A 26,826-nucleotide genomic window follows, 5' to 3' on the forward strand; every position below is an offset into this window, starting at 1 on the left:
AAGCATTCTACCAGCTAAGCCATACCCCCAGCCCTCTAGGCTGGTCATTAATATTGCTTACTTTGCCAATTTAGAAATCCTAGCGTAGAAAGCTTCTGAGAGTAAGTTGGCTCTGTGAAGATCACCAAGAGCAGAGCTCGGTCTTCATGTGAAGCCACAGAACAAAGAGGGGTGGCGATGCTTAGCAGTTCCTCCCTGCAGGAGCACACTCAAGATGTGGCTGAGCTAATTCATTGACAATCTTATCAAGAAAATAATAGATTTCAAATGTCAACAGGGATACTGAACTTTTTTCACTTAAAAAAGTGGTAACTGAGTTGAAGACATGGCTCAGCAGTTAAGGTGCTTGCCTGCAAAGCCGAAGGACCTGGGTTCGAGTTCCCAGTACCCATGTAAAGTGGGATGTACTAGGTGGCTCATGTGTCCGGAGTTCATTTGCAGTGGCTGGCGGCCCTGGCGACCCATTCTTTCTGTATGCCTCTTTCTCTCTCTCTATTAAGTAAATAAATAAAAATTTAAAAACACAGGGGAAAGTGGTAACTTCATGTCCTTTACTGCTGAGACAAGAGGAGTTGGGTTCCAGTGAGGAATTCTTCCAGCTACCCTTAACCCGCTGGGTACAGACGCACTTGTGGTCATGGCAGAAAGGTGAAAGGTAACAGCTCTGAGGACCGGCAAAGGGGCAGCCCTGGGTCAACCGTCAGGACTTGACAGCCGCACTGTGCACAGGAAACATGGCTCGTGCTCAGCGACACCCCAAGGATACTCAGAAGATGGAGTCACAAGGCAGGAGCCCAACAGAGGTCGTGATGAGTGAGAGCATCTCTGAGCATGGGGACTTTTATGGCTTAATTAAACATTATATCCATGGTAAAGGCTTCCTGCCATCACAATCACCGTGATACAGTGTGTGTACACAAGCAGCCCACTGAACATGCTTTACGAGGTGCATTGTGATTGGAAATCTAGCAACGTAAGTAATTTAATATGATAACACATGATCAGAAGCTTGAAAAACAGTGTGTTTTAATAAAAGCCTACTGCGGACTCGGGGGTGACGGCGGCGTGCATGTCTCTAGTCATGTTGGACTTCTCCTTCAGCTTGGACTGGAGTAGGGTGTGCTCCACAACGCCGATTCTAATATCCATCTGAATAGTTTCTTGCTTCAGTTTTGTTAAACTCTGTTTAATCTTCACCAGAGGAGCTGTAGAATAAAAATCACAAGGGATAAAATGTTCATTTGGAATATCATTTTCTTATAGAATTGCATGATATTTTCCATATTTTGTCTGATGCCAGAAATAGGGTTAAAAACAGCCAACAATTCTTTGACATTCACACTATTTTGCTATGGCATTTTGAACACCTGATATGTTTTGGATGGGAAATGAGGCAATATTTGATGTACTGAGGATGAACTTTGTAATTTTTCTAGGAAAAAAATGTTAAATAGGTATTTAAGAATGTGTTCAACATGACTTTATGGGCTAGTGTATTTTTCTGAAGGAAAAGAGTATTGAACAAGGAAAGAGGAAGGAAAGCATTACCTTTGAGAATCAAATAATAAACCCATTTACAACATACTTCTTCAGGGCTGGGGTATGAGGGGGGCAGCTATGAGTAAAGTGCTTGCCTTCTAAGCCTGAGGACCCGAGTTCAATCCCCAGTACCCATATACAGATGTCAGGCAGGAGGTGCCCATCTGGAGTCCCAGTACAGGGGAAGCAGAGGAAGGAGAGTCATGGGGCTTGCTGGTCAGCCTGTCTAGCTGGTTTGGTGAGTTCCAGGCTAATGAAAAGCTCTGTCTCAAAGAAAGGGGGATGGAATTCCTGAGGAAAATTAGAGGTTGTCATCGGCGTCCATACATGTATGAACACGTACAGTCCACATGTGCACACACATGACCATGCACTAACACATTATAAAAGGACGTGGGCTGGGGAGATGGCTCAGCAGCTAAAGATGCTTCCTGGCAAAGCCTAATGCCCCGGTTTAATGCCCACCTACAGTCAGATGCACAAAGAAGCACATGTGTCAGGAGTCTGTTTGCAGTGGCAAGAGGCCCTGGCACACCATTTCCTCTCCCTCCTTGCAGATAAATAAATTTTAAAAACCTAGCTTTTGCTCAGAGCCTCTGCATACCCCACCACGAACAGTCAGCAGCAGTCACTCCATGACCACTCCTGACAGTCCTTTGGCATGGGTGGCCACCGGCAGACTCGAGGCCTGTCCGTACGGCCCCGCCCAGTCATCTTCCAGGAAGGAGGGAAGCAAGCCCAGGCCTTTCCTTCACTGCTTGCTGCTATTGGGGATAACTGCTTCTTACACATAAATGGACAAGTGCAGTACTTTTGTAAACAGAACAAAGTACATACTTATTTCCCACTGTACCTTTGGATTAATTCAGTATAAATTTAATAAACAATCTTCTCAGTTTTTAAGAAATTTCTTTTTCAGCTGATTTATAGTGCACACAGTTTTCTTATTACCAGACATCATTTTGTACTATGTATCTCTCTTGAAACAAGTTACAAATAGCTCATTTTAAAGAGCAGACTCCATGCTGATTAATACTACGTGGCAGGGGTTTCTGGAAGAGCTGGTTCTCTTATTCCTTTTCCTTCTCGGGATGAGTGCGTACTTAGCACCACAGTCACAGGTTACTCACCACCATCGGTCATGCTGCTACCCTTCTCTTCCATTTCCTGTTTTACCTTTTCTAATTCTTCTGTGACCTTTCATTTAAAAAAAAAGTTTCCATGAGAACTGAATCTTATTAAACATTCAAAATTTTTGAGTGATGTGTTGAGAAAAATCTATGTATCTATCTATCTATCTATCTATCTATCTATCTATCCATCCATCCATCCATCCATCCATCCATCCATCCATCCATCCACCCACCCACCCACCCACCCACATAGATAGATAGATAGATATAGAGATAGAGATAGATAGATAGACCAGAAATATTCCGGACATAATACAAGTAATAAGACAGAGTATGTACATATACAATGCTTTTCATCTTCTGAAAAATACTTAAATAAATAACTTTCACATTAGCTTTCTCATGCTGTGATAGTATAGAATGAAAATCAAGTTGTTTTCAGCATGAAGCCTTCACACTGTGCAATTATCTCATAGCATTTACCATACCATTCTCTGACAGTTACTAGTTAAGATATTATTAACACCTTAAGGAATTTTGGCTTTCTAAAGGTTTTCTAGGTATTTTTCTTAATATTTTAGTTCTTAAGCTACTACACCGCCTGTTCCTCTCTAGGGCAATATGACAATGTTTATATTATATCACTATATATAAAATAATCTATTGATTACTGCAGTCTCTAAGAGGCATACAATACTCTCAGAATGTTTCCAGACCTGACTGTACTTGATGTTAAGATGCTACTACAACTGTTTTTAGTTGGCCAAATTCCAGGCTAGCAGCATAGCATAGGTAGAAAATGTAATCTTTAAAATTTTTCCTATCATCTAGTACTAAGCCATAATTACTGCTAGATACTAGGCTTTATTTTTATCATACCAGTGAGTAAAATCTTCCCAGGGAATAAAGTGCTCATCCAACTTAAGCAAATTAATTTCTTTCAGGCACCTGAAACATTACAACTGGGGATAACTACCTACTCCAAAAGAACTAATGGATCCCTGGACACCCTTCAAGTGTTAATTCACACAACATTAGTGCGCACTTCTATTGAACACTTTATTTTGCCAAGAAACACCACAGGACTAGAGTCTAAATATTTCTAATGTTGTATTTTGAGTATTCAAAAATAATTATTCCTGAAATAAACTTCTAAGAGAAGCTTAATTCTTTCCTATCTAAACAGTAAAGTTTGTGAATCTTATATTTGTTTGTAATCAAAGATGATCTTAGATTTTAGTCCCAAACTGGCTTTTGACCTTGTTACAAGCCCCACCATCAGTTATTCTGTGAAAAATGAGAATATATAGCAGCTCTTACCTTTCTTGAAAGATCATGAAAATAAATGCAATGATGTTTAAACTTCTCAGAGAGCATAGGTCATAACTTATCCCAAAGGGTAAGTTATCAATAATAATCACTAATCTTGAGGAGTAGCATTAAAATTTTCCATAGAGCTCTCAGATAGTGCTTTACTCTGGTTTATCTTAATTATTATGTCAAAGCTTAAGGAAGGTAATCAGGGTGCTAATGACATAAGCCAGTTTTGTGTTGAACTCAATATAGCACCTTAGGCATCTTATGGAAACAAGGCATGGAAAAACAAGTGATTCGCTCATTAGGGAATTTTTCCTCAAGATGGTGATTTGCAGCTGGGGAAGCAGTTATTGAAGCGGCGGCTCGGCGGGCCGCGCTGAGCGCCGCTGTGAAGAGAAGACAGGCGCACCTCGGACAGGACCCTGGTCCTCTCAGTTACTCCGCCATTTCCCCGCTGGTACCGCTCCCGTGCCTGGGGGAAAATCCGTGGCTTAGTCACACACCCCAAACATAGGGAGGTTGCTTAAACATAAGCCCTGTGTGCTAACAATTTCTGTGTATCATTTCATGACAGCCCCGCCCCCAGTTTCTGGATGCATTTATGACAGCGACATTTACTGCAGTTATTTCATGTCCCTATGAGTAGGACCACGTACACCACTACAGCATTATAACATGATGAACAGTCTTAACCCTCACGAAGCACTGCGTAACTAGCGCAGGCCGGCAGGCGGGGCTCCGTCAAAACGGTTCTCAGCCATTTCCCAACTCTTGAAGAAAGTGACTCTTGGTCAGTCTCATTTGAAAGCTATGTACATATGCAGAGAAAACTGGTTCTAAAAATATGTAAAAAATCATTCAAAGTAGAGCATTAAGCTCAGTAACTAATAAGGACTAATAAAGAATGTGACAGTGCAGTCAACTACAATGCGTTCTTGGAAACTAATCTAATAATCAATTATTCAATATTAATGTTAGAAACAGCATCTTTAATCAGAATTTTACAATAAACTATTAATGAATATATGTATGTATGAAGGAATTAATGAATACAACAGATGATATAATAAAAGGTGAAATTACTCTTTTTGGTCTTTCTGGACTTCTGAAAGTATGCAAGTTATCTCAGAATTATTTCCATTTTTCTCTTTAAGTATTCTTACTAGTCTTCTCTAACACAGGGAATAGAGAGCAAAACTCACCAAGAAAGCTGGAAGAGCCCTTCTGCTCTTTTCAAAAGTGAGTAGTGTTTTTTTTTTTCTGATTAAAATTATAAAACCTTAAAAGAATGAAAACTTTGTCTCATTTCATTAATGAAACTGTTCCTGAAACCACTTTGCTTTCATGTTCCTTGTTTTGGGGACATGAGCCATAACTGCAAGGACTATCCTTCCCTGTGATATACTACGCCTTCCCCTGGTCCTTCAGTGCGTCAACGACACCCACAGCCAAAACCGTGACGTGGCGCGAGGCTGTTGCTGACCGGAGTCACGGTCCTGGACAGCACCACACCTGTACTTAAATCACACGAACAAGTGTGTCTGACGACTTCTAAGGCATGATCACTTCTGTTATGTAAAATGGAGAAAAGTGTTGTTGCCTTCCTTGGCTTCCTGAAGTGAGCAGAGAACCAGCACACTGCTGTTTGGGTAAAACACCTCAAAATTCTTAAATGAAAAATGTCTGTCAAGCTTAGGGATTAGGGCTCTGAATTGGAATAAATCCCTAGAAGTCATTCTTAACTTACCTCACTCAACTGTGCTTGAGCTGCACGATATTCCTGAACCAAGTGCTCAAGTTGGTTGTTGATGTACTTTTCTCGACTGGCAATCTTTTCCAAAGTCCTACTAATTTCATTATGGAGCTTGTCCAAAAATCCCTGAAATCCCATAGAATTTAGTAGATTATTCACATATATTCTTCAAAAATACTAAAATGAGCTAAATATCCTTTAATACACTCCACAAATGATTGATCATGTGAAAAAGAAGATAATCTGAAATTTGAACAGCAGGCAAAATTTATGATGAAAAATATCTGTCACATCATAAAATGTTAAAAAGAAAATCCAGATGTGATTAGGCAGCACTGTGATCTAAGCACTCTGGAAGTGAAGCGAGAGAACTGCAAATGAGGCAAGCGTGTGAAAGAATGAATCCTATCTTCAAAAAAGAAGACCTAGAAGGGTTAGTAGACTTTCTTCTTCTTTCCTATATCTAGACATCAAAATTGATGTCTGTGTACTTAGTTTGATATAAACTTTAAGATAAAAGGCAGGTAAGTAAAGTATGGCATTACTCTATCACAATTCAAAATCAATTAGAACACTACAGTTAGACGGAGATCTCTACACCCAGGGCTCTGCCTAGCCGGAGACTACAAAGTCACACTCCAGAATGCTTCTTTGTGGAGGTCTCCAGAAGACCCGGTTGCTGCCCTGGTGACAAGCCGGGAGAGCAACAGTGTAGGCACTGCTAGGGAGCCGCACTTCTCATGTCTCTTGGACTTTCAAGGAAACTGCTGGAATGTTTCTAAAGTATCTATTAGATATGTGCACATTATATATGCAAAATGCATGTAGTAATTAAAGTACAAATAGACATGAGTGTACCACCATGCATGGATATGAACAGCTTTCACATGAGATAGCTTTCTTTCATTGATTTACGTATGAGGGCTGTGAAAATGTAATACAGTATGTTCATTACTAAGCTCCTGAAACACAAGGGTTATGCACTTTTTTCTTCTGTGCTTTCCCACACTAAGTATCCCAAAGAAGAGTGAATCCACATTGATTTATCCAAGGTCATTCACATACCTTTGTTTCCTTTAAAGCAGATTCAATTCCACTTTTGTGCTGGTGCATTTGGTCAACATGTATTCTCCAATCCTATTGGCATAAGAGCATAGGAACAGAGTAAAAAATACTGCATTCCCTTCTTGCTGAGTTTGTTGTAAAGTTGTATTCTTTATTTTTATTACTCCAGTTGCTACCATGCTTCAGGTGGCAGAGTGAGTCCTATGCATAACTTATCATCAAAATATACTGAAATATGTGTATGGCACTTTAGGACAAAAGATTCTAAATGAAGGTAAATTAATTTTTTGTTCACAGAGTGATATCTGATCATTTCAATACAAATTATCCCCCACATTGTTGGTGGCTAATATTCATGATTAACCATCAAATAAAAATTCTAATTATTAGAAAAGAATTTTTTGCTTAAGCAGTAAAAATTATGTTTTCCAGAAGCAACTCTCATCTTTTGACTCAAATGCCAAATATCAGAGATTAGTTTGTCTCTTGGAAATTAAAATGGAGCTTTCTTCTCCAGTAAGATGTTTGAATCTGTTACTGAAGGAAGTCTATAATGATTACTAGAACTCAGATTATTTTTATTTTTGACAATTTCATACATATATAATGCATTTTGACTATATTCATTCACACTACTCTCATTGATCCCCCTAGAGTTCATATATTTTTAAATACTGTCTACTGATACTAGATTGATTTGAAATCAGCAACAACAGTGCAATTCCCTATAAGATATCTTCAATATATTTCAGTTTGCAGTATTGAAAAAATAAAAAATCTAAACAGACTTGAGGAAGTAGAGAAATACCAAACATAAGAGAAAATATCACGGCAAATTGACGTAAATGGTGGAACCAGGATCTGTCTGCATACTTTGATGGTATCTTGCCATATTTACACTATTTTCTGGAGAATAAAACATTTTGTGAATAGTCCACCCTACCTATTTCTTAATGTTGGAACAGGCCAGTGGCTTAAGGGTATGTCACACATACCAAGTATGATATTATAACGTTTAAGCTGCAGAGGACCTCAAGAAGCACCTGGTATGACCCTAAGCATTTTTTAAAAATTTATTTATTTATTTATTTGAGAGCGACAGGCACAGAGAGAAAGACAGATAGAGGGAGAGAGAGAGAATGGGCGCGCCAGGGCTTCCAGCCTCTGCAAACGAACTCCAGACACGTACGCCCCTTGTGCATCTGGCTAACATGGGACCTGGGGAACCGAGCCTCGAACCAGGGTCCTTAGGCTTTATAGGCAAGCGCTTAACCGCTAAGCCATCTGTCCAGCCCGACCCTCAGCATTTGGTACAGAAGTCCGTCTGCAGCAGAAGTAGCACAACCAAGGTCATACATGTAGTGGTGTATTTGGGTCAGAATCCACAGAACACATAATTTGACACTAGCAATACTGATAAAGGAAAAAAACAACTTTGCAATTTTCTGTGGTTTTCTGTGTCACAAATTGAACTTATCTCTGACTATAAGGACTGGAAAGAACAAGAGAGATCATCTCCCTATCCATTTCACAATGAGCTGCTTCTACATTTCTGTTTTACAGTTGAAGGAACTGCTCGGTGCCCATGGCTCTGACCAGGCAAATCTGGCGAAGGAACAAGGCCCTCCCCACCCAGCCAGGCAAAGTTGGAAAACTGGGAGGAACAACTGGCTGGCCTTTCACAGCCGGACTCTACACAGCTATGCTTCAAATGCTTCAAAATGGAATTCCAAATTGTTTAAGCCCAAGTATCATGTTTATGATATAAAATGAACCTAACAAGAATCATTCATTTTAATTTTTTTGTTTAGTTTTTATTTACATATTTGAGATCTACAAACAGAGATAGAAAGAGGCAGAGAGAGAGAGAGAGAGAGAGAGAGAGAGAGAGAGAGAGAGAGGGAGAGAAGAGAGAGAGAGAGAGAGAGAGAGAGAGAGAGAGAGAGAGAGAGAGAAAGAGAGAGAGAATGGGCACACCAGGGCCTCCAGCTACTGCAAACGAACTCCAGACGCGTGCGCCCCCTTGTGCATCAGACTAACGTGGGTCCTTGGGAATTGAGCCTCGAACCGGGGACCTTAGGTTTCATAGGCAAGTGCTTAACTGCTAAGCCATCTCTCCAGCCCGAATCATTCACTTTTTTTTTTTTTTAAAGTACTCATCTGTCTTGGTTCCAAAATAATTTAGAGGGCTAAGTAAGCACTTATGAAAGTAAACATTTATATGCTTTTCTCTCTACCCATCAATCTGTTTGTCTTTACCTGTTTTGCTCCACGTGTATGCACTTAGAAACTCACAGACGTACACACAAATATACATGCATATCACATATATATATATTTATTACAATGGATATATTTATAATATGCTGTGGCTTCCTTTTATATCTGGTATTATATACAAATGCATACAAGTGTATGTGCAAACACTGAAAACATTTTTGAGAGAAGCAATTATGCCTGATTCATCTATGTGTAACTAGGATAATTTACACTAATAGAAAACTCCATAGAGGAGCTAGAATTTCTGTAGAATCTTGAAACATGAGTAATATCTCAAGGACACTAAAGGAGAGAGAAGGAATTGTAGCTGAAATAGTGACACAAAGAAGGAAAACACACAGGGGACATTTTGGTCTGGGCTGGCTCGAGCAGAAAACACAAAGTTCCTGGGCAGGGCTGAGTGGATGATCTTACGGAAATAAAGCTGAAGTGGCGGATTCAGGGTGAGGGTCTCAACGTGTGGATAAAAGTACCCTCTCAAATGCTTTTGGTTTTTACTTTATTTTTATTTTTTTGAAAGACAGAGAGAAAGAGAGAGAATGGGCACTCCAGGGCTTCCAGCTGCTGCAAAGGAAATCCAGATGCATGTGCCACTTATTGCATCTGGCTTTATGTGGGTACTGGGGAACTGAACTCAGGCCATCAGGTTTTGCAAGCAAGCACTTAACCACTGAGAAATCTCTCCAGCCCTGTTTTGAAACTTTAATACAGAATTTTACCTCTAGAAATTATCTTCCCTCCCATCAATTGGAAATACAGATTAATGCACAATTTTTGTTCTTATTATTAAACACCAGAAAACAAATATCTAGTAACAAAGGACAGTTTAAACTATTTTTGAATATTCATTTATTACTAAAAATAATGCCTTACTATGTCACTCTTTTTTTTTTTGTTCATATATTTAAAGAATGACTTTAATATGTTCTCAATAATTGGTACGTCCAAAGGACACTTTCCAAAGAATATAATTGCTAGGACCAAAGGTATTTACATTTTCAAAAGCTTGTTACATATGTCCATGTTTTTGTTAGCTAAATTATGTTCATTTACACTTCATCCAGCAATATTTCCTGTTAGGTCAAGACAGGCTCCCAAAAATGGATTTACGAGGATAGTAGGAAGGGGTCAGAGACAAAAGGAAGTGTGTCTTCCACATCCTCAAGGAACCACCCAGCCATTATCCCTTCCTTGCCTGACAGTGCCCCAGGTCTAGGTTTCCTGCCCCTTATCTCTCCGGAATGTCACTCTTATTTAAAGCTCAAAACTACCTTGGAGACATACAGTTATGTAAAAATACTTTTTAAAAAGGACAGAAAGTTAATGACAGTACACAGACTTGATGGTGGTGACTGTCAGAGCAGGGTGTCACAGGTAACTAACTTCAAACGTGCTGAAATGATAAAAATTCTCAAGTCGGGTAGTTGGTTTGGGATTTGAAACCATGTATGCATTGCATTTTACGTATTATATACTAATATTACCTACTGAATACAATTCATGCCTCTATAATATATACTTAACAACATATAGGTATGTAGCAAAAAAGTCTCAAAAGACTGTTTAATAACTCAGGAGGCAGAGGTAGGAGGATCACCACGAGTTCAAGGGCACCCTGAGGCTACATAGTGAATTCCAGGTCAGCCTGAGCTAGAGTGAGACCCTACCTCGAAAAACCAAAAGGGGGGGGGGGACTTCTCTCTGAAACTACAGGGGGAAAAGATTAAGTCATCAGTTAGGGATATGTAACATAAAGGGCAAACTCTCCTTTATTTTTCTTGTGTAAAATCAAATTTGAATTTCTGTATATGTGAAAAGGCATAGTGCTCAAGAAATCTTGATAGAAAAATACCAAGAGGACTTTCGCATGTGCTAAGATTTTATTTATTTATTTATTTTTAAATCTAGACATAGGAAAAGACCCATGGCAGAATGCAGGTGATTCCAGCTGCTAACAAGGTCCACTGAAACCTTCTGGTTCTCAAAATGGGCACAGGGCTCAGGGTTCCAAGGCTCTGATGTGTCTTGGGTCATTTTCTACTTTCCAAGTACAAGATCGTCACTTCTGCCCGGCCATGCGCCTGCCTTTCTCTTGCACTCTGCCTCTTACCCAGTGCTGCTGTGAGTGATTTCTAATGGAATCTTATTAAATGCTCTGTTTTGCAGTTGTATGTTAGTAAATTCAGAAGTAGAAGTACTGATCAGGACTTTTACAGGCTCTGTTTTAGACAGTGAAACCCATTTTTCCTCATTAGGCCTTTGTTTCCACTCAGAATTCACTTTTGCTGGGAATTTTCAAGGTCATTTTAATGCATAAAGAAAGAAATCCTATATCTCCATTTTACAATTTGGATAACAAATTGAGGTTGTTTGATTTTTGATTTTCACAGTCATTTATTAAATGAATAGGAAACCAAATGTCCTTTCTCTCACAGATTTTCCATCATGTCAAGCAGCCTCTTTCATTTTTGTACCCTGTCTTCCAATTCCAGTACGAAATGCAAGAGATTCTGAGAGCTCGCAATTCACTTTATACATGGAATAAAATCACTTTCTTGGTTGTTTTGCTAAAGTATAAACACTAAGAAATCTTGTTGTTTCTAATCTGCTACAGACAAACAACCTAGATAACCTTACTAGAAAAACAAAATAAATAAGTTCCAAACGAGGGTGTATAGGACTTTCCTACAAATGAAATGCATGGACTTCAGTTCTTATTTCAATACACACACACACACACACACACACACACACACACACACACACACACAGTCTAGCCAGAAGCTTTTTTTACTCCCTTGCTTTAGTGTAGCATAATTTCCATCCTGACATCATTTTAACTGTTTAGTATGTTTTAGGTGTTATGTACTAAGTACCATAATTTTCCTGATGAAATGCAGTACATTATGACTAATTTTGGTGCATGTACGTTTGTGGCTTGCACATGTTATGTGCGTATGTTTATTATATGCATGTGGGCTGATACTGGCATCTTCCCCAGTTACTACTCTTCATCTTATTTGTTGAGAAAGGACTTGCTAGCTCCAGGGCTCACAAATCTGGCTAGATGAGCTAACAGGAGGCCGCAGGGGTTCTTGAGTCTGGAGCTCCCGGCACTGGGATGAGAGGCGAGCACGCAGCACGCTCAGCACTTCGTGGTCTAGAGCCGCGGTCGGGACCCCGTGCTCGCAGGTAAGCGTGGAGCCATCCCTGCAACCCTCAAATGTCACTTTTTTAGGTAGGACCATGGTTACTGATGACCTTCATTTCCTGTGTGCTATCATCTGGATCTTAATGCTTTCTAAAGGCCCATATGCTGGGAGCTTGATTCCCAGAAGGCAGAAGTAGGAGGTGGTAGAAACTTCAAGAAGTGGAACATAGTAGACGCTCCTTGGGTCACTGGAGACAGAATCCTAAAGAGACAATGGGACCTCAGTCTCTTTTCTTCTCCCATGTACCTGCTGTGATGACGAACGTAACAGATGAGCACGCAGACACTCCTGCTAGAATTGTGTCTAAAGCAAGAACAAAGTGCGACGCGCTGCCTTGCTGCGGCTCTAAAAGCAAAGGGGCCACTGAGTCGCCCACACTGACACCGACAACCGGCCCTTCCTCTTTGTCAGTTGATTATCTCACGGTTATGTAACTAAATGAGTAAGCTAATATGATTCTTAATATTTGAAATATTTAAAAACTTAAATCATAGGGTAATTTATGGAATGTATTTAAAATGTTATTTTTGATGTATTTTTATTTATTAGAAAGAGAAAGAGAGAGAATGGCCATGCCAGGGCCTCTTATGGCTGCAAACGAACTCCAGATGCATATGCCACTTTGTGCATCTGGCTTTACTTGGGTACTAGGGAATTGAACCCAGGAGTTAGGTTTTGCAAAAAACTGCCTTTAATCACCAAAGCATCGCCAAGCCCTAAAATGTTCTTACGATCAACAACAAATATAACTAAACATAAAATATTGTCCCACATGGATCCACGATGAAATTTTAAACTTGTGAGAAGTAAATAGCAATTTTAGGAACTCTTTCAGAAACAGAAAGGAGAGAGAGAGAGCGCGCATTTGTCTATTTGATGACACACAGGTAAGATTTACCAAAACCTAGCAAAGATATCTAAAAACAAAACAGACAAATCACAGTTCAATACTTCTTGTCAAATAGGTATAAAATAGGCTAAGGACATGGCTCAGTGGTTAAGAGAGCTTGTTGCTTAAGCAAGAGGGCCTCTTGGATCAGAGTCAAGTTCAACCTCCCAGAACCCATGTAAACAAAGGTTCGGTGTGCTCACATTAAGTCTCTAAACCTAGTCTGTTTGGGGCCAGGATCAAAGAATTGCTGGGGCAAACTAACAGATGCGGCTGTAGGTTGAAGGAGACCCCCAACTCAAGGGAGTGAGTGGATGAGTGACAGGACCATGAAACCTCTTCCCCACATGTGCATGCACAATACTTCACACATACTAAACCACACACACAAAACAACCCATGGAAATCTAAACAAAACATTAGTCAATCAACAGCAGTGATAAAGAAAGAATAATTTGTCATCCAGTTCCAGTTTGCTTTTATTTCTAAATGTAAAGTTGGGTTAGCATTCAGTTTTTAAAAAGTGGTATCACACAGTGAATGCATTTCCCTTTGCACAAAAGGACAGAAACCTAAGAAGGAAAGGCTGCTCTTCGGCTCACAGGTCTGAGGAAGACTGCTGCAGTGCGGGGCATGGCTGAGACGCCGAGCTGTGCAGACCAACAGTATTAGAAAGAAAGGAGCAAAACGCACAGCATCTGCCGTCCCTTTCCCAGTCCACTTAAACCCTGGACCAAGACAGATCTTACACAGCACATTCGATAAATACGAAGTCCCAAGAGTTCTTCATTAATGCCATGGACACCTCAAATATTTGCCAGTGGAGAAACTTGTATCCTGAGAGACCCTGAGTCCAGCTGGGGCATTTCTGGGGAGCACACACTACTGTAACAACTCAGAACATGTTAGACAGTGTTGTGCCTCCTGGCACTCCTACCTGGACCCATCTTAAGCCCTTGGCACCCTTGGCTAAGTACCAGGAAGTTGCGGGACAGCTTATCTTATGCAAGCCAAATCAAAGAGGTCTTGGGAAGTACTTTGAGGTACTTAAAAGTACCTCACCCTTGGTTAAGGTGCCTTGGAAAAATGCCGCATGCTCTCTCTCTGGCTCAAACAATGCCACTAGTGTGGCCTAGAGGCCATGTGGGTCAATGATACTGATGGCTTCCAAAAACACTGCATCTCCCAGGACCAGAAGAGGGGCCACACCTTCCTTTAGCTCCTAAACACTAGCAGGAATTCCATCTTTGCTACTGAACCTATCATACCATACTGTCTGTGCTTCTTCTTCTTCTTTTTTTTTTTTTTTTTTTTTGAGGTAGGGTTTCACTCTAGCTCAGACTGAACTGAAACTAACTACAGGGTGGCCTCAAACTCACAGCAATCCTCCTACCTCTACCTCCTGAGTACTGGGATTAAAGGTGTACACCATCACACTTGGCAGGAAGAGGCCCATCCCACTGTCCTCTGGGTGGTATATGGGAAGACGGATATCCCACTGTCCCCTGGGTGGTATACAGGAGGACGGACATCCCACTGTCCCCTGGGAGGTATACAGGAGGACGGACATCCCACTGTCCCCTGAGTGGTATACAGGTATACGATACAAATGAAAATGGAAACCAAACATACCAAGAATACATAGGAAACACTGAAGAAATTAATAAGAAAAAATTGTAAAAATAAATGTGTACTACCTCTTTCTGCCTCTCTCTCTCATATAAATAAATCGAAAGAAATGCCTAGGATGGGAGAGATGGCTTAAGTGGTTAAGGCACTTGCCAGCAAAGCCACAGGGCCCAGGTTTGATTTTCCAATACCCATGTAAAGAAAGATACACAAGGTGGTGCATGCATCTTGAGTCTGTCTGCGGTGACTAGAGACCATGGCATGCCTGTCTCTGTCTTTCTCTCTCTAATAAAAAATAAAATAAAATATTGAAAATATGTCTATATGAAAAAAGAAACTTCAAGTAAGAGACTTCTAACCATGCAGCTCCAGCACCATGAAAGGCAGAAGGAGCTAAACCCAAATTTGTAGATGGAAAGAAATAATAAAGATCAAAGCAGAAACAAACTCAATAGTGATAAAAATATACACGTGACCACTTAAAGAGGTGGTTTTTGAAAAACATCAAAATTAACAAATCTCTAGGTACTGTAACAAAAAATGAGAAAAAGTACAAGGATAAAATTGGAGATAAAAATTGGGAAATTTCCCTTGATGCCACAGAAATAAAAATAATTACTAAAGAGAAGCATGAATAAGTGCTCACCAACACACAGAAGCTTCAGCACAAAATAGAGTTCTGTACACGTATAACCACCAAGCCTCAGCTATGAAGACACAGAAAATCGGAGTAGAGCGGCAGTGATTAACATTATTGAATCAATTATTTAAAGTCACCCAATGCTGGAAGGCTAAGGACTGAATGGCTTCATGGCTTAATTTTATCCAACTTCTAAAGAAGGAAAAAATGCCAATATTTTTAAAACTACCTGCTCCAAAAAGGGTCAGCAATGTCCTGATACCCAAATCAGAAAAAGACAAATCATCATCAACAACATTAATGACCAATATCCCTGATGGACATGGATTTAAAATTTCTCAAAGTTGGTAGAGCTAGGAAGATGGCTCAGAGGATAAAGTATTTGCTATCAAGGCAGAGGACCCAAGGCTGACTCCCAGGCCCCATGGAAAAAGCCAGATGCCGTGGTGGGCCTCTATAATCCCAGCATGTTGAAAGTGAGACAGGTGCCAGAGAAAGGGGCATTTCTGGAAAGTGCATATTCAGCCAGCACAGAATAGTAGAGTGAGATCCAGAGAGAAAATCTGCCTTCAATGATGTGGAAAGGCAAAAACCACACGCACACAAATGGAAAGACATGATTAAAAGGTCAAAACTACCCAAAATGATGTGTAGACTAAATGCAATATCCATCAAAATACCCAGTGGTATTTTTCACAGAAATTAAAACGAAATACTCCTAAAATTCACATGGAGGCACAGAATATTTCAAAAATAGCCAAAACAATCTTGAGCAGAAAAAGCAAAGCTGGGGGTATCACAATATTTGACCTCAAACATACCACAAAGCTAAAGTAACCAAAACAGCATGGTAAATGAAACAGAATCATGAGCCCAGAAAAAAGGACACATAGCTTCATCCAGTTGGTCTTTGACAAAAGTGCAAAATACACATACACTGGGAGAAAACAAATTCTCTTTAATAAACAGTGCTTGGAAACAGGGTATCTATATTGCAGAAGAATGAAATTTGACCCTGACTCTCAATATGTATGTGAAACACATGGCAACATGGCAATCCTTTTTTCTTTTTTAAAAATAATACCCTAGAAGTAAAAGTTAACACCAGCAAAAAATAAGCAACTGTGTAATGGTTAAATGCTTGCCTGTGAAGCCTAAGGACCCCGGTTCAAGGCTCAATTCCCCAGGACCCATGTTAGCCAGATGCGCAAGAGGACATATGCATCTGGAGCTCGTTTGCAGTGGGTGGATGCCCTGGCCTTTCTCTCTCTCTTTGCCTCTTTCTGTGTCATTCTTAATAAATATAAAAAATAAAAAATAAATTAAAAAACAAGCAACTGGGATTTACCCAAACTAGAAATTTATACAAAAAAGGAAGCAAGAGTGAATAACCTAAAGAACCAGGAAAAAAAGAAAAAAAATATGACATTATTCAACTAAATCACTTTTTATGATAATGAATTACTTTCTTAATGAAAAATACCCACAGGGTTGAAGAGTAATTATGGAATGCATCTTTCCTGAATTAAAATTAATTAATTAATTTTGAAATGGGGTGTCACTCTGTAGCTCAAGCTGGCATGGGACTTGCAGCAATCCTCCAGTCTCAACTTGAATGCAGAGATAAGAGCTGTGTCTCCATGCCCAACTGTGAACTGTTAAATGTAACATTTATTTAATTTTAATTTTTATTCATTTACTTTTTGGAAAGAGGGAGAGAAAAAGAGATAGAGAGAAAGAATGAATATGAGAATGGAGATGCCAGGGTCTTTGCCTGTTGCAAATGAACTCCGGATACATGCGCCACCTGGTGCATCTGGCTTATATGGGTCCTGGGGAATTGAATCTGGGTCCTTTGGGTTTGCTTAACCACTAAGCCATCTCTCCAGGCCAAATTTAACATTTTTGCTTCTACTGCCAGTAGTTTACTGTTTTGTAGAGTGGGCTTTGTGGTATGAAAACATGACTTTAATCTTGTTTTTAAGAGCTCAAAATGCACCTCAGGGCAGGCTGAGAGCGGGGACCGCCCCATCTGTGTGCCCCCTCCAGGGAGCCTTCGCTGGTGGCGCTCGGCGAACGTCAAAACTCTTCAATGACAATGCATCAGCAAGAAAACCTAGAGTTTAACTTCTGTGTGTTCTGAAGTGTCATGGGCTCTGTACTTTCATCCTGCAGTGTTGACACACTTTGTTGCTGGCCACTTGTTAGGTGGATCAGTCCTCAGACTGTCAGCTACGACAGGGCTCCAACACCCCCGTGGCCTCCATTCACCTCACTTTATGTCAATCACATGCTCATCACGCCACATCACACCATGTCACTCTCCTGTCACATCATCGTAAGGGTGACAAGTGTATAATGGAACTTTAAGAAAGCCCACAATTATCTTTTATCACAGTTTGCAGTCCAAATTATTTTAGTTTATTGTAGATATTACCAATATCCTACTGTGTCTACTTTTTAAATTAAACTTTGTCACAGTTGCATCGCTGTAAGAAGAAACAGTATAGGAAGGCTCAGTTCTAGCTGCAGATTGTTTTTGTCTATTGGTTACGGGGGTGTGGGAATAATTTCCACCACTGGAAGTATGTGTTTTCTCAAGGAAGGTCTTGCTTTCTAGTTACTTCTCTCGCTGTAGAGAAAAATTAAAATGTGTGTAGTGGGTTAGCAAGTTTTTATAACCACCACAGGTATCTCAAACCTGCCTATAATTGAACTGAAACTGGAGAACCATAATCTCTAAACACAATATCTTGTTAGTTATACAATTATATTTCCAACGTGTGCCCAGAAATTATTAGCTTTACTGACGACCGTTTGTTGCTAAAGAGCTTTCACTCTTGTTCTCTGTATACTCCGTTTATATGACGCATGGACTTCATCCAGGGTTTTCCGACTTCAGCAGGAGTCACAAGTCCAAAGGGGAGATGTGGCAGGACAGACATTCACAGGGCAAGTAAGGAATCAAAATGTGATCATTTGACGGGAGGCCGAGGAAGCACGGAGGAAAAGGTGGAACAGCTTCCAGAAACAACTGATCAACACTGAGATCTCAGGGCTGCAGGGATGGCTCAGCTAGAGGAATTTGTTTGCAAAATCTGAAGGCCTAGGTCTAATTTCCCAGTACCCACGTAAAGCCAGATACACAAAGTGGTGCATGCCTCTGGGGGGCCCTGGCACACCCATTCTCTTTCTCTCTCCCCTTCTCCTTCTCTCTTGCTTTCTATTAATTAATTAATTTCTATTAATTAATATTAAAAACAAAAACATTTAGATTTCATACTAATATTCAACATCCATCCTCAAATTAAAAACAAACAGACAAAAAATAGTCAAGTACATATTTAAAGACCAAGAAGCATAACTTCACGGAACCAAACAGAACAGTAGAAAAACCAGGGGAGGGTTGGGGACACTGCTCAGTGAGTGAAGTGCTGGCCGTGCAACTCTGGGTGCCCGTGCTGGGATCCCCAGAAGCTTTAGCGGGCGTCCACGTCCAGTGAGCCTGTGGAGAGAAGGAGGTGGAGACAGGAGAACTCCTGGATGTTCAGAGTTTGCCTCAAAGGACATGTGAGTGGCGGCGCACGCACCAGACTCACGTGTGAACACACACACACACACACACACACACACACACACACACACAGCTAACTAATAAACTAGTTAATTAAAACATGAGAATAAAATCTGTCCAAACACCAAGACCTTTTAAATAAAACACAGTAACAGTGAGAAATACACTAATATGGCTGATTTGAAAAATGAGCTGAGCCAATCAAAAGTACATTTTGTAGGAAGGACCATGTGACAAATGATTTCTGCTTCAATTCATCTTTTATATTAAGCAATTTAAAGGAAACATTAAATCATACTTTACAATAATGAAATATTTAGGCAGTCTAGACATTTTAATTATAATCAATATATATTAATTCACTGCTCTCAATCACAGATGTCTATTTCAGGCACATCGGCAGTGAGGCATTGGTTTCTTGCCTTTGCAGTATTAACAAAACATGCAGACTTTTATTGCCCTTAAAAATCTGACAGCACTGATACTGCTGTTTAGTTACAGCCGATGGTAATCTCCAAAGCAAAAACACCGCTTCTTCTATGTTAACACGTGATGAACAGGACCTCCACTGGGTCCAGCTGAACCACCCATCACGCGCAGGTGAGCGGGAGGCTGGCCGGGACCTGGAGTGAAGACCACGCGTGCTCACAGCTCCACGTGGAGGGTTCTTTCCGACAGCACTGATGGCTCTGCACGGGCCATATTCAGTACAGCAACATGAAGCCCAAAACACATGCAGCTGCCTTGCAAACATAACTGCAGTCCACACCTCTTTAAAATAACACAAAAGCCCCAAAGAATATCTGCTTTGTGTAGTGTCCTTTAAAGTAAGTTGCTGGAAAAGTCCAAGAGTGAGTATTCCCCTCATTCTGAGATGACACAGCAGTTAAGTAATCATGCAGGCTGTTCTAAAAATGTATGTGTGTCTAGTTAATTTAGGCAGTTTATTTTGATAGCATTCACCTCTTTTTGATTATAGCAGGTGTTTCAAGGATAAATTTGCTGAAAAAAAATTGTATTTTGTTTAAACAACAGCAGCATGTACATTTATGGCCTTGCTATATTAAAAGACATTTATTGTCTGCCAGCAATAGATACAATTGTGAACATTTGTGACAGTAATTGGAGCTATTACTCCTCAATGAGGCAACTTTCTGCCACCTGTATTTACATTTGTTAGTTATTGTAAAACCTGACTTTTTTTTGATGCCTTATTTTTCTTTAAATTATATGAATATTTTTAACTAAAGGTCTACCAGAAAAATCTCTAAAAATGTAGTTTTTCCATTATCCAAGTAACAGGCAAAATCCCATTTTAATAACTATTATATACAGGAAATGTACTCCTGCATTACAGCTCACAGAATATATTATAGCTCTTGGCTCATGGGTGCAAGAATCCTATTATATTTACAACCACAGAAAAAGTCTTAAAATGTTCTTTATTTTCAAACTATAACAATTTATAAATCCCCAGGTGAGAAATATTTAGAAAAATTAAGTTTTATTAACATCTTATACTGCATCCAAGCACAGCAATAGGAGATGGGGAAAGCAGCTTGGTCTCTCCACTGCTGTGGAAAGAGAAAACACCCTCTATTGCTTCTAGACGCCAAAGCGGCCGCCACTGCCGCTCTCTGCAGCACTTGGCTCTCAATTCAGAGAGACTCAGATCTAACACAGCAATTCCGAGGACCCTCAGGTTCATTTAAATGGAATTCCACCTCCTGATGCACGAAGCCTCCCTCCTTCCTCTAGGCTCTGGCTGTCTCAAACTGGAGAGCCCAAGGGCCCAAGACCATGGATGGCAGTGAGTCCTTAGCACAGTGACTCTTCCCAAAAGGTTTCCTGCTGTAAGTCATCAAAGGCAACACTTGCATGGTTGCTTTACATTAAAAGTAAATTCAATTGTTTTGAGTTGAAATTAAAGTTTAAGGTTCTTCTTGCAACCATACTCTGAGAAAGTCAGACACAAAAGACATAGAGGAAGATGTTAGCAAGCACGTCAGTGAGTTAAAGGTTTGGAATAATTAGAAAGACATGCTCTAACACGTTCAGAACCTTAAAAACAACCTCCAATCTCCTTATCTAAGTTCCTAGTAAGGAACCTGAGATTTACACAATTCCTAGAGAGACACTTGGAGGAAATGAAGGGCACCTACCTACCCAGCTCTCTCTTAAAACAACAAAGCAGAGGACATCTAATTATAATTTGGGAAAATCTATTTAAGTCACTAATCAAAATTCTAATTACAATACCCATAGGGCATTAAAGCATGTTAGAACATTTGTTCACTGCATTAAATGCCTAATATTAAACCATGATAATGTATAATCACTTAGAAGTACTGCACAAGTGAAGAGAAAGCCTGTGCAACTGATTTCATACCTTTTGCTATCTTATTTCTGAGGAATAAGAATAAATAGTATCGTTTACTTGGTTTCAATTGTGCTTCAAAGCTTTTAACTTGGAAAAAAAAAAACAATTCCCTTGATAAAAACTATTAGGACATTAGGACTGATGGTCTTAAGTAGCCACTTTCCTTTGAGTTGATGAAGTTGAGAGACTCAACATATAGAAAATAGACCGCACGGGGCCATTCACGAAACCGGAATTCTACCCGCACTTTGCAATTCCACTCTTCACCGCAAACCCGTCAGACCTTGTCCAGTTCAGGACTGACCTTTACGCAAAGTCCAGCAGCACCTGTCTCACCCGACCATCCATGTGGGGGCAGCTTCTGGTTCACCTGCCTGGAGACTTGAAGCCCTACCTGAGCTTGCCTGAAGCCTTCTGTTTGTTCTGCTGCAAGATCTTTTTAATCTCGCTATCTGCCTTCATGTGGGCTAACTGCAGATGCGCAATGGTGGTGCCCTGTGTGGGCTAACTGCAGATGCGCAATGGTGGTGCCCTTGTGTGGGCTAACGGCAGATGCGCAATGGTGGTGCCCTTGTGTGGGCTAACTGCAGATGCGCAATGGTGCTGCCCTTGTGTGGGCTAACTGCAGATGCACGATGGTGCTGCCCTTGTGTGGGCTAACTGCAGATGCACAATGGTGCTGCCCTTGTGTGGGCTAACTGCAGATGCACGATGGTGCTGCCCTTGTGTGGGCTAACTGCAGATGCACGATGGTGCTGCCCTTGTGTGGGCTAACTGCAGATGCACAATGGTGGTGCCCTGTGTGGGCTAACTGCAGATGCACAATGGTGCTGCCCTTGTGTGGGCTAACTGCAGATGCACAATGGTGGTGCCCTTGTGTGGGCTAACTGCAGATGCGCAATGGTGGTGCCCTTGTGTGGGCTAACTGCAGATGCGCAATGGTGCTGCCCTTGTGTGGGCTAACTGCAGATGCGCAATGGTGCTGCCCTTGTGTGGGCTAACTGCAGATGCGCAATGGTGGTGTCCTTGTGTGGGCTAACTGCAGATGCACAATGGTGGTGCCCCTGTGTGGGCTAACTGCAGATGCACAATGGTGGTGCCCTTGTGTGGGCTAACTGCAGATGCGCGATGGTGGTGCCCTTGTGTGGGCTAACTGCAGATGCGCGATGGTGCTGCCCTTGTGTGGGCTAACTGCAGATGCGCAATGGTGGTGCCCTTGTGTGGGCTAACTGCAGATGCGCGATGGTGGTGCCCTTGTGTGGGCTAACTGCAGATGCGCAATGGTGCTGCCCTTGTGTGGGCTAACTGCAGATGCGCAATGGTGGTGCCCTTGTGTGGGCTAACTGCAGATGCACAATGGTGCTGCCCTGTGTGGGCTAACTGCAGATGCACAATGGTGCTGCCCTGTGTGGGCTAACTGCAGATGCACAATGGTGGTGTCCTTGTGTGGGCTAACTGCAGATGCGCAATGGTGCTGCCCTTGTGTGGGCTAACTGCAGATGCACAATGGTGGTGCCCTTGTGTGGGCTAACTGCAGATGCACGATGGTGCTGCCCTTGTGTGGGCTAACTGCAGATGCACAATGGTGGTGCCCTTGTGTGGGCTAACTGCAGATGCACAATGGTGGTGCCCTTGTGTGGGCTAACTGCAGATGCACAATGGTGGTGTCCTTGTGTGGGCTAACTGCAGATGCACAATGGTGCTGCCCTTGTGTGGGCTAACTGCAGATGCACGATGGTGCTGCCCTTGTGTGGGCTAACTGCAGATGCACAATGGTGCTGCCCTTGTGTGGGCTAACTGCAGATGCACAATGGTGCTGCCCTTGTGTGGGCTAACTGCAGATGCACAATGGTGGTGCCCTGTGTGGGCTAACTGCAGATGCACAATGGTGGTGCCCTGTGTGGGCTAACTGCAGATGCACAATGGTGGTGTCCTTGTGTGGGCTAACTGCAGATGCACAATGGTGGTGCCCTTGTGTGGGCTAACTGCAGATGCACAATGGTGCTGCCCTTGTGTGGGCTAACTGCAGATGCGCAATGGTGGTGCCCTTGTGTGGGCTAACTGCAGATGCACAATGGTGGTGCCCTGTGTGGGCTAACTGCAGATGCACAATGGTGGTGCCCTGTGTGGGCTAACTGCAGATGCACAATGGTGGTGTCCTTGTGTGGGCTAACTGCAGATGCACAATGGTGGTGCCCTTGTGTGGGCTAACTGCAGATGCACAATGGTGGTGCCCTGTGTGGGCTAACTGCAGATGCACAATGGTGGTGCCCTGTGTGGGCTAACTGCAGATGCACAATGGTGGTGTCCTTGTGTGGGCTAACTGCAGATGCGCAATGGTGCTGCCCTTGTGTGGGCTAACTGCAGATGCACAATGGTGGTGCCCTGTGTGGGCTAACTGCAGATGCACAATGGTGGTGCCCTGTGTGGGCTAACTGCAGATGCACAATGGTGGTGTCCTTGTGTGGGCTAACTGCAGATGCACAATGGTGGTGCCCTTGTGTGGGCTAACTGCAGATGCACAATGGTGGTGCCCTTGTGTGGGCTAACTGCAGATGCACAATGGTGCTGCCCTTGTGTGGGCTAACTGCAGATGCACAATGGTGGTGCCCTGTGTGGGCTAACTGCAGATGCACAATGGTGGTGCCCTGTGTGGGCTAACTGCAGATGCACAATGGTGGTGTCCTTGTGTGGGCTAACTGCAGATGCACAATGGTGGTGCCCTGTGTGGGCTAACTGCAGATGCACAATGGTGGTGTCCTTGTGTGGGCTAACTGCAGATGCACAATGGTGGTGCCCTTGTGTGGGCTAACTGCAGATGCGCGATGGTGCTGCCCTTGTGTGGGCTAACTGCAGATGCACAATGGTGCTGCCCTTGTGTGGGCTAACTGCAGATGCACAATGGTGGTGCCCTTGTGTGGGCTAACTGCAGATGCGCGATGGTGCTGCCCTTGTGTGGGCTAACTGCAGATGCACAATGGTGCTGCCCTTGTGTGGGCTAACTGCAGATGCACAATGGTGGTGCCCTTGTGTGGGCTAACTGCAGATGCGCGATGGTGCTGCCCTTGTGTGGGCTAACTGCAGATGCACAATGGTGCTGCCCTTGTGTGGGCTAACTGCAGATGCACAATGGTGGTGCCCTTGTGTGGGCTAACTGCAGATGCACAATGGTGCTGCCCTTGTGTGGGCTAACTGCAGATGCGCAATGGTGCTGCCCTGTGTGGGCTAACTGCAGATGCACAATGGTGGTGCCCTTGTGTGGGCTAACTGCAGATGCGCAATGGTGGTGCCTTGTGTGGGCTAACTGCAGATGCGCAATGGTGCTGTCCTTGTGTGGGCTAACTGCAGATGCGCGATGGTGGTGCCTTGTGTGGGCTAACTGCAGATGCGCAATGGTGCTGTCCTTGTGTGGGCTAACTGCAGATGCACAATGGTGGTGCCCTTGTGTGGGCTAACTGCAGATGCACAATGGTGCTGCCCTTGTGTGGGCTAACTGCAGATGCACAATGGTGCTGCCCTTGTGTGGGCTAACTGCAGATGCACAATGGTGCTGCCCTTGTGTGGGCTAACTGCAGATGCACGATGGTGCTGCCCTTGTGTGGGCTAACTGCAGATGCGCGATGGTGCTGCCCTTGTGTGGGCTAACTGCAGATGCACGATGGTGCTGCCCTTGTGTGGGCTAACTGCAGATGCACGATGGTGCTGCCCTTGTGTGGGCTAACTGCAGATGCACAATGGTGCTGCCCTTGTGTGGGCTAACTGCAGATGCACGATGGTGCTGCCCTTGTGTGGGCTAACTGCAGATGCACAATGGTGGTGCCCTTGTGTGGGCTAACTGCAGATGCACGATGGTGCTGCCCTTGTGTGGGCTAACTGCAGATGCGCAATGGTGCTGCCCTGTGTGGGCTAACTGCAGATGCACAATGGTGCTGCCCTTGTGTGGGCTAACTGCAGATGCACAATGGTGGTGCCCTTGTGTGGGCTAACTGCAGATGCACGATGGTGCTGCCCTTGTGTGGGCTAACTGCAGATGCGCAATGGTGGTGTCCTTGTGTGGGCTAACTGCAGATGCACAATGGTGGTGCCCCTGTGTGGGCTAACTGCAGATGCGCGATGGTGGTGCCTTGTGTGGGCTAACTGCAGATGCACGATGGTGCTGCCCTTGTGTGGGCTAACTGAAGATGCGCAATGGTGGTGTCCTTGTGTGGGCTAACTGCAGATGCGCAATGGTGGTGCCTTGTGTGGGCTAACTGCAGATGCGCAATGGTGGTGCCTTGTGTGGGCTAACTGCAGATGCACAATGGTGGTGCCCTTGTGTGGGCTAACTGCAGATGCACGATGGTGCTGCCCTTGTGTGGGCTAACTGCAGATGCGCAATGGTGGTGTCCTTGTGTGGGCTAACTGCAGATGCGCAATGGTGGTGCCCTTGTGTGGGCTAACTGCAGATGCGCAATGGTGGTGCCCTTGTGTGGGCTAACTGCAGATGCGCAATGGTGCTGCCCTTGTGTGGGCTAACTGCAGAGGCACGATGGTGCTGCCCTTGTGTGGGCTAACTGCAGATGCACAATGGTGCTGCCCTTGTGTGGGCTAACTGCAGATGCACGATGGTGCTGCCCTTGTGTGGGCTAACTGCAGATGCACGATGGTGCTGCCCTTGTGTGGGCTAACTGCAGATGCACAATGGTGCTGCCCTTGTGTGGGCTAACTGCAGATGCACGATGGTGCTGCCCTTGTGTGGGCTAACTGCAGATGCGCAATGGTGGTGCCCTTGTGTGGGCTAACTGCAGATGCGCAATGGTGCTGCCCTTGTGTGGGCTAACTGCAGATGCGCAATGGTGCTGCCCTGTGTGGGCTAACTGCAGATGCACGATGGTGCTGCCCTTGTGTGGGCTAACTGCAGATGCACAATGGTGGTGCCCTTGTGTGGGCTAACTGCAGATGCACGATGGTGCTGCCCTTGTGTGGGCTAACTGCAGATGCGCAATGGTGCTGCCCTTGTGTGGGCTAACTGCAGATGCACAATGGTGGTGCCCTGTGTGGGCTAACTGCAGATGCACAATGGTGCTGCCCTTGTGTGGGCTAACTGCAGATGCACAATGGTGCTGCCCTTGTGTGGGCTAACTGCAGATGCACAATGGTGGTGCCCTGTGTGGGCTAACTGCAGATGCGCAATGGTGCTGCCCCTGTGTGGGCTAACTGCAGATGCGCGATGGTGGTGCCTTGTGTGGGCTAACTGCAGATGCACGATGGTGCTGCCCTTGTGTGGGCTAACTGCAGATGCGCAATGGTGCTGCCCTTGTGTGGGCTAACTGCAGATGCGCAATGGTGCTGCCCTTGTGTGGGCTAACTGCAGATGCGCAATGGTGCTGCCCTTGTGTGGGCTAACTGCAGATGCGCGATGGTGCTGCCCTTGTG

At 43.2% G+C, this 26,826-nt stretch overlaps 1 protein-coding gene across 1 annotated transcript in view; it reads right to left on the minus strand.

Annotated features, from left to right (window-relative positions):
• Positions 1–530: 530 nt before the first annotated feature.
• The window catches only part of Ift57 (intraflagellar transport 57), a 73,748-nt gene continuing 47,452 nt past the window's right edge, over positions 531–26,826 (minus strand). The window contains exons 7-11 of the mRNA XM_004663978.2: positions 6,808–6,879; positions 5,737–5,868; positions 4,399–4,461; positions 2,670–2,736; positions 531–1,205 (exon numbers count right to left, since the gene is read on the minus strand). Coding sequence (XP_004664035.1) covers positions 1,027–1,205; positions 2,670–2,736; positions 4,399–4,461; positions 5,737–5,868; positions 6,808–6,879 — 513 coding nt within the window. The 3' untranslated portion in view covers positions 531–1,026. The remainder of the gene's footprint in view (positions 1,206–2,669; positions 2,737–4,398; positions 4,462–5,736; positions 5,869–6,807; positions 6,880–26,826) is intronic.

Source organism: Jaculus jaculus, chromosome 4, assembly GCF_020740685.1.
Source record: "Jaculus jaculus isolate mJacJac1 chromosome 4, mJacJac1.mat.Y.cur, whole genome shotgun sequence".
NCBI classification, from domain to species: Eukaryota; Metazoa; Chordata; class Mammalia; order Rodentia; family Dipodidae; genus Jaculus; species Jaculus jaculus.